Source organism: Berkeleyomyces rouxiae (genome assembly GCF_048999995.1).
Source record: "Berkeleyomyces rouxiae strain 22BRR77 chromosome Unknown BrBRR77_ptg000004l, whole genome shotgun sequence".
NCBI lineage: Eukaryota > Fungi > Ascomycota > Sordariomycetes > Microascales > Ceratocystidaceae > Berkeleyomyces > Berkeleyomyces rouxiae.
The window spans coordinates 2696550-2707500 of NW_027396494.1; the positions used below are offsets into that span (position 1 = coordinate 2696550).

The 10951-nt window shown below is 54.2% G+C and overlaps 5 protein-coding genes across 5 annotated transcripts; 2 read left to right on the forward strand and 3 right to left on the reverse strand.

Annotated features, from left to right (window-relative positions):
• Window positions 1-2698: 2698 nt before the first annotated feature.
• Window positions 2699-4258, reverse strand: BROUX77_004996 (uncharacterized protein; the record flags this gene model as incomplete). Its single annotated transcript, XM_073749819.1, has 1 exon — window positions 2699-4258. One exon carries the CDS (start codon window positions 4256-4258, stop codon window positions 2699-2701), a length of 1560 nt encoding a protein of 519 aa, XP_073605453.1.
• Window positions 4259-5322: 1064 nt separating this feature from the next.
• Window positions 5323-5796, reverse strand: BROUX77_004997 (uncharacterized protein; the record flags this gene model as incomplete). The annotated part of the gene is made up of 1 exon (XM_073749820.1): window positions 5323-5796. The coding sequence occupies one exon, from the start codon at window positions 5794-5796 to the stop codon at window positions 5323-5325; it is 474 nt and encodes a 157-aa protein (XP_073605454.1).
• A 991-nt stretch (window positions 5797-6787) lies between these two features.
• Window positions 6788-8404, forward strand: BROUX77_004998 (uncharacterized protein; the record flags this gene model as incomplete). The annotated part of the gene is made up of 3 exons (XM_073749824.1): window positions 6788-7084; window positions 7244-7529; window positions 7596-8404. 3 exons carry the CDS (start codon window positions 6788-6790, stop codon window positions 8402-8404), a joined length of 1392 nt encoding a protein of 463 aa, XP_073605455.1.
• Window positions 8405-8656: 252 nt separating this feature from the next.
• Window positions 8657-9613, reverse strand: BROUX77_004999 (uncharacterized protein; the record flags this gene model as incomplete). The annotated part of the gene is made up of 1 exon (XM_073749825.1): window positions 8657-9613. One exon carries the CDS (start codon window positions 9611-9613, stop codon window positions 8657-8659), a length of 957 nt encoding a protein of 318 aa, XP_073605456.1.
• Window positions 9614-9917: 304 nt separating this feature from the next.
• BROUX77_005000 (uncharacterized protein) lies at window positions 9918-10880 on the forward strand (the record flags this gene model as incomplete). The annotated part of the gene is made up of 4 exons (XM_073749826.1): window positions 9918-10279; window positions 10360-10436; window positions 10511-10731; window positions 10812-10880. 4 exons carry the CDS (start codon window positions 9918-9920, stop codon window positions 10878-10880), a joined length of 729 nt encoding a protein of 242 aa, XP_073605457.1.
• Between the last annotated feature and the right edge of the window lie 71 nt (window positions 10881-10951).

Consider the following 10951-nt stretch of genomic DNA (forward strand, 5'->3'; position numbering starts at 1 on the left):
CAAGTTTGACTCTTCGGGGGCCTTCCTTATCACTGATCACGGCGCTATGGCTGTTTTCAGCGGGGCATCAACCAGCCATACACCCTTCCAGTTCCTTGTTCGGCCCTCTAACGATTTCGGCATCAGTTCAGATAGATGCTGGATCTTGTGGGAAAACATTCCAATATTGTGGATCCCCATTGAATTCCGTGGCCGTTTTTTTTTTCGATACATCTACTGTGGTACTTGTCAGTGAGACTGGGAGGGTCACTATCCTCAAATTTAAAAATCCGGAGTGTATTAGGCCAGCTGTAAAGCCTACACTTTTACAGCAATATACGTAGTTAATAGACTTAGTCGTATGGAAGAGAAGAAAGAAGAATTGATTGAATTGATACTGAACTCGAAGAGGATGATCTAATATTTCCTAGACTTTCCATCACAACGGAGAGGGAGCACCTGCTCTTTATACACCTTTCCCATTACCCACGAAACGTCGTCTAGATCGTGAAACCTGTGCATGGGTTCACAAGTTCAGGCGTCCAGGAGTCCGTCCTCGGGGGTTTCGAGAGTCGGTAGTCCGGTTTCAACATGGCGGCCCATAGTCTCAGGTATACGGCGGTGATACCATTCTAACAGTAGTTGGAGATAAATTCGCCTTCCTCTTCAAGAGACTTACATCGACATATTTTACTTGTCAACGAAGAGCAGCCGCATGACGTCATCTTCCGAACAACCCTCGGGCGGTCAGCGATTGCAGGTGCGTGTAGATTTTAAGCATCTCCTGTAATACTTCAGGACCCGACGTGGAAGCCAGCAGGACTCTCTGTCCAGCGCGGCCCGAGGGCGAGCCTGCGGGGTTCTAGGTTTGGTTGCCTGTTATTTTTGGTTTGCAACAAACCGCGTGTAGTCTAGTCTAAAAGGCCACCGGCTCTCGGCACGGGGGGTTGTCCCCGGCGGACTACACGTGGTTTTGTCCTCTTGCGGGCATGGCCGTTGCTACATTTGTTGAAAGTTTTCCCTCCTTTATAGTTGGTGGACGGGAAAAGGACCCCCAGAACCTCCTCATGGAACCCTCCTCGACATCTCCTTCCGATCTGACTACCTCGTCTCCTCCCAAAGGCACCCCCCCCCCCCCCCCCCCCCGAGGGTTGTAGGGGGAGGCTGATGCCCTAGGGCTAGGGTACAGGATGAGCCATGTATATCATCGTCACAAGGGGACATGGTCTAGTGGTATGACGGATCCTTAGCATAGCTGAAGCCTCAGGACAGCCTCTGGGCTGGGGGGTGGACAACACTTTAGTCAATACACTTGGTGCGTGGGGGTTCTGCTTCTGTATGTAATTTTCTGATACTACTTGTAGTCCCCTGCCGTATGCCGAGAATACCTCGCGAGTAGACAGGTAAATAAAGACTTCCGAATCAAGCAAAGGACAGTGCTGGGCAGGTATGAGACCCTCCGACATTACACTCCGAGGAGGGGCTTTCTGTATGATTTGTGTTGACTCGTGCAGGTGGAGGGCCGCTGACTAGCCGAGGTCCACCATTTAATTCCTGTAGGATTGACTTGTAACTTAGACTTATGCAGACGTCTGACGGTAGTCCAGTAAATAGACAATGTCTGCTTTGTAATATTAATATCATGCAACTATTTCAACATAGACAACTTCAAAGACTGCAAATACCATGCATCTAACACCTGGAGCTAACAAATACACACACCCTATACATGGTGCCCACATAGCATACTTCACCTTACATCTGCGCCCCTCCATATAGTCTACCCAAAGATTTTACGGTCTGGTCCTGGCTGCAGTGCCCGTCCTGCTTTCCATCGAGTCACATATTGGTCTATTTTTTGCTTCTTGGCCGCAGGCATAAGAGGTTCCGTAGGGGATAGCAGTAGAGATGCGGCAGGCGCATGAAACTCGGCTCGGTCAAAGTCAATAAGCATCAAGGTGCCCGATTCAGGATCAAGCACAACGTTGGGCTCACGAACATCACCGTCTTCAACGCCTGCATCGCGCAGCATTTGGCACAATTAGTCCACTTCAGACTTCACATCATTGAGATCACGGACATGTCTTCCAGCGTAAGAGAGCAGCAAAAACTCTTCAGCAATGCATCCTGTATATATACCCAAGTCCAAGTGCACGTGATCGAGGCATACAGGCACAGCTATTCCTTGTAGAGACTCTAAGCGACGGCAGGCCTTGATTTCGTGGCGGAGCAGCGGCATGCAGTAGGAAATGGTCGCCTTCGCAACAAACGTATAACCATAGTGCTGTAGAGTGATCTTGACAAGACTGCCAAAGAAACCCTTCTCTCCATGCAGGACTTCGAATCCAGAGCGATTTACGATGTTTAGCTGCGACTTGACAAGAGACCGAAGCTCTTCGTGGGTGACCGGGTGTCGCTGGAACAAGTTGGAGGGACCTTGGCTTTTGGCTTTGTGGGTGTCAAAGTTGGGACAATGTTCGTCAAGCCAACCTCCACGCATCAGGCCAAGAAGACATTCATGGGTGCAATACGGCAAAAGCGGGACATCTGTATGGATTTCTGAAACGAGAACCAAGCTTGCGTGAGTCGTAGCATCTGAAGTTTGCCGATCGCTTTGTCCTTCAACATGGCTCGAAGAATTGCCTTGATCCTGCTGTTTCCCGGAGTCACCGTCTCTGGTGTCAGGCAAGGATTTCTGATCCTTAGATGGTGAGTCAGCTCAGATGGGGAGATGGAGCGTTTTGTCGAAATTCGGGTCGTTTTTTGGGTCGTACTCGAGAGCCAACGTTAGTAGTGTCGATGTCAGTGCAATTGCAGTCCTCTTTATTCCGTTCTCATATGCTGCATCAATGACGTCATCGGGTGGAGGGTCAACAGATTTATAGAAAGGAATTCCTAATACATCATCCCGGTGAACGGCAAGATGGTATTGCAAAACCCCAGGCTCCGATAGGTCGTGATGCAGGAAAACAGTGCACTCGCCGGTTGTCAAGGTCGCATAGGGAATTCTAGTGGCAATCATGTAGTGGAAGGTCTGTACCAAAGCTTTGACGACAAATGCATGAGCAATCTGGAACTGCCGTTTATCTTTTCCGTCAAGGTCCAAGAGACTTGGGTCGTCCCGTGAGAAATGCTCGACTAACTTGGATTCTATGCAACGCTCAAAGATGGAATCATCAGTCCCCCTGTCTTTGTTAGGAATGCGTCGGAGGATATCAGGAGCCATCTTTTGTGGAGGTTTGTACTTCACCACAAAAAGACCTTTGGAGGTATCCAGTTGTTCTTTGCCAAAGCACATGGCATCCAGTCTTATTCGGCGACCGGTAGCATGAATCTTTGCTGGACGAGAACTATCGATGGGATGAAGGGACGAAGCAGCACGTTTACGACCCGACTTGGCACCGGTAGCAGACTGAACTTGGGGGTCGTCACAATCGTTGTGGTCAGTTGCTGGGCTGTTTTTGTCGGTGTTTTCAGGGTCAGGCCTTAGAGGCAAGACCGCCATGGACACACAAGGACCTTGTTCATCATCGACGAGTTCGTCGAGTGAGATGTTTGGAGCATCACCATCAATCAATGGTTCGTCATAAGACAGATCAAAGTCAGGCCCTTCAGGAAATAAAGTGATATCATCTTGGAATTGGGTTGACTGCATATGGTCCATGTATGTCTGCTTAAGACTGGGACTTTTATTGAAAAGAATCCCCTTGACACCACACGGCCTTTGTGGGAGGTAATAGTCAAAGATGTGCTTAACGGGACGCTCAGTGACCATATGGCAAAACAAGGAACATGATCCCTCGTTGCCAATATTCACACCTTTAAGATAGAATGGACAACCAGCAGTAAGCGTGTATGATTCAAATATATGGTCGTCTTTGCATAGTTTATTGAGGGCAGAAAACTTTTCTTCATGAAATTTAGGAAACTCGAGCCATAGCTGGAGCTTTCGAGGATAGTAACGCTTAGCGATAGAAGTGGCATTTATAGCGGTCGAATAGTTTTTGGTCTCCACATTCAGCGTCTGGAAGCCCATGGAGTGGTTGTAATAGATGTAGGAGGACAGTGTGCTTGGCCGGGTCTTGCGTCTTTCCTTCTCGGCGATTTCCTCAGCCTTCTCGGCCCTTTTCTCGGCCTTTTCGGCCCTCTCATCGGACTTCTCGGCCCTCTCATTAGCCTTCTCGACCATTTCTTTGGCTTTTCTGACCTCTTCTTGTGCCTCTTGTAGTTGTTGGGCCAAGCCATTTTCTGCTCCTGATGGTGGTTCGTGGGACTCCATGATGAAAAAAAAAATAAAATAAAATAAGTGCAGTAAAGGAAGGGAAACGGAACAAAAGACAAATTGAAAGTCAGGAGTGAACATGGGTTGGTCAGTGGTTTTTGCAATGGAATATCATGAGATGGTTTTCGTCAGTTGATGAGGACATGCGATGATAATTGGTGAGGTTCGTTGTTGGCAACAGGAAGTTTGTTTATGCGAAGTGATGTCGTGATCTTTGTGGTGGCTGGCCAGGGTTATATAATTAATCTGGGTGTTCATGTCACGTGATGTCTATCTGTGGGGTTTTCGGCAGGACCCTCGTGCTTTGCTTGTTACACAGGTGCACTTTCTTTTTTAGCGCTGCACCTTGTGAAACCTGTGTAACAGTTAGAACTTTGACAAAAGACGACGTTGAAAGACAGTCCAAATGTCGTATTTTGAGGGACTTTTTTTGTATTTACTTCATTTTATCTATTTTACATCAATCGGAGTATTCGTCAAACACTCATAAGATGACCAGGCAGGTCCTAGCAACCTGATAGCGGCGTAACCGGCTGCCGAAATCCTCCGATTCGGACTGACTTAGTGACCGTAGTCTCCCAGCTCCAAAGTAACTGTAGACGCCGACTCGGGATCTCCCTATAGGAGTTGACTTGACTATATTTATCATCTACCAAAATCACTCAGTCTTCTTGCATCTGGCGCAAGTCACTGTCTCTTCCCGACATTCCTTGCTGTCATGTCAGCGTCCACATTTCTCGCAGCGCCATGTTTGCCTAAGTTCACTATAGAAGGCCTTTGTCTTTTGACCCATAAAGTTTACCTGTTTGGGGCGGCCCTTCAGCTCCCTGGCCTTGAAGGCTGCTCTAACTGTGGCCTTCAGTCCCTCTCTCAGGAGGCTGCACGCAGTCGGGGCCACGCCGAAAGCCTCCTACACGTGGTGCTTGGCCTTTGCTTCATTCATGGGTATGGGCACCATCTGTCCCTCAGCGCTCAGCTCGTACCACGAGGTCTGTTGGTCTCTCAGCGCTACCCATACCTATGGGTCATCGACTTCGGCTCTCACGCTGGCTCCCATGTTCTTAGTCCATTCTCAGGAAAACTCTGTAGTCGTGGCGGGCCTCCTGCTTCTTGTTCTCCTGCGTCGCCTTTCTCGACTTCTGCTTTGGGGTTGTCTCCTGTTTTTGCCCGACTGTCTTAGCCGCAGCTCCAGCGTAGCTCATTTGGGAGACAGTGCCTCCGGACGCGTTGGACTTTGTGTCCTTCTCCTTTGTTGGGCCGGGCACAGCCTTATCCGCAGTCTTGCGGTTCGGCTCTGCTAGCTTGGTCACGTTGGGACCGCTGGCGCGGAAACTCACGACCCATTCCGCCAATTTGGGGACGAACTGTTCATCCATCTTCTTGGAGAGCTTCTCCAGCTCCTCAGCGTTCTTCTCGAAGAATTCGATAGTTTTCTTGTAGCTATCGATTTTTCTCTCCATGGCTAGGGTTGCCTGCTCCGCGTCCCTAAAAGCGCGTTCAAAACACGCGCCGAGCGTTTCCATGTCTCCCGTCATTTTCAATGACTAAAGACAGGTCAAGAAATCTATTTATTGTACTTATTTAATGTAGAAAGTCGTATTTGTCTCTGAAAACACCAAAGGTACCTCTTGAAAGGTGTTGTTGAAAAGGTTGTGTGTGTAGCGTGATTTTTGTACCCTAACCCTAGCCGCGCAAATTATAGGTCCCACTATTATAGATCACACCACCAGTAGGGGACATGGTCTAGTGGTATGACGGATCCTTAGCAAGTGTGAAGTTTCTGCTTGACAACGTCTTGGATCAGGTCCGGGGTTCGATTCCCCGTGTCTCCATTTTATCTTTTTTTTGTGAGATTCTGGCTATCGCTTTGAAAATGGGGGGGGGGGGGGGGATTTATTTTTTTCTTTCTCTGGGTTTTTGAATTCACTTCTTTGTCGAAATCGTGACAATAACGCTCAAAAAAAGGAAAACCCGGCTCGTACCACATGTGGTCTTTCATTTTTTGTGAATTTATGTCCCTAGGGGTCTTGGCTGTCTACCGAGGATTAGCCGGTACACCGACCGCCTCACCGACCTTTAACAAGACACGTGCCGCTTCACATGATGCATCATTCAACTGTCTCAGGCGTGCCAGACGGTATCCAGTGCTCCGGGGTCCCTTTTGTCCAGCAGGGAAATCTCCAATCTCCAATCTCCAATCTCACTACCTGGGGCGGCCAGCTTGCTCGGCCATTTTTAATGTCCCTCGTGTGCTGACATGTCAGCCGAGGAACAGTCCTCGGCAGATTCCAAGACCCTAGGGAACCCTAACATGCATGGCTTCTGTGTGACTCGTCGAGTCATGGCCGCAGAAATACCACGACTCCCCCGATTCTCTGTCTCCGCCTGTCTCCGAGCCTGGGCTGATGTGAATCGCGAGACACGCGCGCTCTGTTCTACTGCCGCAATCTGCCCGATCTCGACACTCGTGCCGCCCTTGCACCCATCCTCCTCTCCCCGCTTTGTCTCTCCTCCGCTATCGCTCACATGCACCCGCCGCTCAGCATGGCCGTGGCCGACGGAACCAGCGAGCTGGCACCAGGCACCAGCGCCGCGGCGCCGACGTCGCGCGGCCGCGCGCGCACGCAGCCGTCGGCAGCAACGGAGAAAATCGACACGACCATCACGCAGCCCGGCGCCGTGCGCATCAACGTCACGGGCGCCTTTATCGTTGACTCGGCTGATCCCAAGTCGCCGTCCAACGGCTCGTCGCCCAGCCGCCGCGAGACCAGCGACATCCGCCTGCCCAACCACACGGCTGTCGTGAGCCATATTGCCGTCGATGTGAGTCTGCCTGCGCACCAGGCCGCGCCGGCGCTGGTGCTGGCCCGCCCCGTCCTGGCCCCTTTGCCCTTCTCTCCTCTGATATGCCAGCCTCCCCTTGCTGCGCCGCACCTGGTGCAACTGTGCGCTGACGTCATCCTGCTGCTGGCACAACTATAGATTGGTGGCTCGCTGGCCAAGCTAGTCTATTTCACGCGCGAACCGTCGTCGTCCGATTCCGGCGGCCGTCTCAATTTTCTCAACTTTGAGACCGACCGTATCGAGGAATGCATCGAGTTTATGGCCCATATCAAGGATGAGCAGCTTGCGCTGAATGGATCAACGCCAGGCGCGCTGAGTGTGATTGCTACCGGCGGCGGCGCGTACAAGTTCTACGACAAGATCCGTGCGGCGCTGGGCGACGTTGATGTCGTGCGAGAGGATGAAATGGAGTGTCTGATTATTGGTGAGTGTCTCTTCTGTTCCGGCGTTGGGATTGGTCTGCTAACCCACCCCTTCCTTCTCGTTGTAGGCCTTGACTTCTTCATTTCCGAGATCCCTCGCGAGGTCTTCACATACAGCGAGGCCGACCCCATGGCCTTTGTCGAGCCTAGCCAGAACATATACCCCTATCTTCTTGTCAACATTGGATCTGGCGTATCCTTCCTCAAGGTATCGGGCCCGCGTCAGTACGAGCGTGTCGGCGGCACCTCGCTTGGCGGCGGCACTCTCTGGGGTCTCTTGTCGCTGCTGACAGGTGCGCGGACGTTTGACGACATGTTGGCCATGGCCGACGAGGGCGACAACTCCAAGGTCGACATGTTGGTCGGCGACATCTACGGCACAGACTACGGCAAGATTGGCCTGAAGAGCACCACCATTGCCAGCTCGTTTGGAAAGGTCTTCCGTATGAAGCGCGAGGCCGAAGCGCGGGCCGAGAGCGCAGCAGCCGACGGGCTGTCACTCGACGCCGCCACCGCCGCCGCCGACGGCCCCGATGCAGATTCCTTGGCCGGCTCAGATGCCAGCTCGTTCTCATCCAACGACATCTCGCGCTCGCTGCTGTACGCCATCAGCAACAACATTGGCCAGATTGCCTACCTGCAGTCGCAGATCCACGGGCTGTCGCAAATCTACTTTGGCGGCAGCTTTATCCGCGGCCACCGCCAGACCATCAACACGCTGAGCTACGCCATCAAGTTTTGGAGCAAGGGCCAGAAGGAGGCTTACTTTCTGCGCCACGAGGGATACCTCGGCTCTGTTGGCGCCTTTATCAAGCGCCAGCCTCGCAACTGGGGCCGCCGTGGCAGCATAGACGACGTGCGGCCGTCCAGGCACTGAGGCTGAAAACGAAAACGACGAAGGTCGAGAGAATGGGATGGTGTGGCGGCAATGGTGTCTATTTGTTTTTTCCATTTTTTTCTTGTTTGTTTCTGCTCTCTTGGTACATGCACATACAATATATACAGCAGGCATAGCGTTCATTTGGTCACTTGGCGCTTCTGTGGCGTCTCTAATATTGTTTCCTATCTTACACTGTGTGAACCAGCACCGGTATTATCTCCAGCTTCCTAATCGTACAAAACCCCCAGTCTACGCCGTCGTCCCGGGCTGCGCCTCCGCCTTCTCCAACCTATCCTCTTCCTCCGCCGCAATCCCAAACTTATCCAAAAACTCCCTCGCCATGCTCTCCAGCTCCTTCTCCGCCCTCTCCTCCTCCTCGGGCGTTGCCGCACCGCCCGCCGCCGCCAAGACGCTGCGGCGCGCATACGCGCGCACGTCCTCGACCTCGGCAATGTCCAGCGCAATAGCAAAGCCCGCAGCGCACAGCAGCGCAAACGAGACCACGTTGGCCGTCGCGAGGACCAGCGCCTCGGCGGCCAGCCCGGCCGAGTCGGAGCGCTTGCGCGCGAGCTCGGACGAGAGACTGAGCGCAATGGCCGCGTATGTCATTGTCTCGAGGTCGGCGGGGTTGGCAGGGTCGAGTGACGCAGGCGGCAGCGCGGGGCACGGCGTGGGCGCCGGCGCGTCTGGTGCGCGCGGTGAAGGCTCGGGAGCACCACGGCCTGCCGAGGGTTCTGTCTTTGACGCAACCTCCGCCTCTCGAGGCACCGCAGCCGTCGCAACCTTTGCATCTTCCGCACTCTTCTCCCCCGCAGCGCCGAAGAAGCGCGGAAACCATGCTGTCATCCCCGCACCCGGTGCCTTCTGAGTCTTGACCTCCGCTGCGCCGCTAGCCGCATGCTCGACACTAAGCTGCGCCGTCCTTTCCGCCTCGGTAGTAGCCTGCGCGCGCGCCTGTGCGATTGCACCTTGCAGTCGCGCAGGGAACGCCAGGCGGGCGTGGGCCGGGAAGAAGAACGGGACCGCGGCTACGCGCCGCCGGTGCACGGCGCGCCGTGTCAGCAGCACCGAGGCTGCAGAAAAGCTGGCGCCGAGAATGAAGAGGCTGGCTTGTGTGGCGGTGCGCTCGGAGGGCGTCTTGCGGCGAAGCGTGGTGGATGGGGCCGCTGTCGTGGCTTCAGCCGCTGGGGGCTGCGGTTGCACCATTGCGGGCGTCGACTGAGGTTGCCGGTGTGTTCGGGAAGTTGTCCGGCTATGCAGGAGTCGCTGGATTGGATAACTGGTCCTGGTCTTGTCTCGGCTGCGTCGTCGTCGTCGTCGCTCTCGTGGCTCTGCTCCACGATCGCGGGAGCTTTGAAGTTTTATAGCGGGGTTCCTCCCGCGCTTATCGCCTATCGATAACACATCCTTATCGCGGGGTCTCACGTTGTACAAAGCTGTCCTCCGACCTCATCCCGTCGCCCGTTCCCCTTGTACACCGAAACCTCTACCTTCACGCTATCCAGCTGCCATGTGCGCCAAGAAGACCAAGCCCGCACCGAAGCCAGCCAGTGCAGCTCCCAGCGCCCCGGCGCCCAACTGGCCGCCATTCAAGCCGGCGCTGCCCATCACCGAGCTCGCGCCCGAGCCGCTGCCCGCGCTGCCAGACAAAGTCGTGCTGCTGCGCTCGTTTTTCCCACGCAGCCTGTGCCGCGACTATGTCAGCTTCCTGCGCTCGCTGCCGCTGGCCACGACGCCGGGCCGGCCGAAGCGCGGCGATGCTGCGCGCGTTAATGATCGGTTTCAGGTGCAGGACCCCGAGTTTGCGCGCCGCTTGTGGGAGGAGACGGGCCTGCGCGAAGCTGTCTTGCAGGAGGGCGTGCGCGATTTGTGGTGAGTCGGATGGTTGGCGGGTCTATATCTGTGGTAAGCTGTACTAAAAAGAAATCTCCCCCTCCCCCTCCGCTTGTTAGGGACGGCGAGCCTATCGGACTTAACCCCAACATACGCATCTATCGCTACACCAAGGGCCAATTCTTTGATGCACACTGTATGTATCCGCCTGTTTCCCTGCATCCACTAAGTCCCCCGCTAACACACGCACCCGCCTTCCCGCCGCCACAGACGACGACTGGAACCCCGTCTCGCTGCGCCAGGGCGCCACGACAGTGGCAGCGCGGACCACATGGACGCTGCTGCTGTACCTGACGTCAGCGGCCGACGGCTGCGTTGGTGGCGAGACCGTCTTTTTCCCGTTCGACCGGCCGCTTAAGCGCGAGGAGATTGCTGTCGCACCCGAGACGGGCATGGTGCTGCTACACAAGCACGGCGACGACTGCATGCTGGTGAGTTGGCGGCACTACTACTGTGTGGGGAGAGTTCTCTGTTTTACATTGGGCGTAGCTGACATTGCATCTCGGGGTAGCACGAGGGCCAGGAGGTCAAGGATGGAGAGAAATGGATCATCCGCTCGGATATTTGTGTGCCGCGATAGCGAGCTGGCTGTCTACACTAGGAATTTCACATCAAGCGCTACTGCATCGCACGCACGCCGTGATGGCCGGT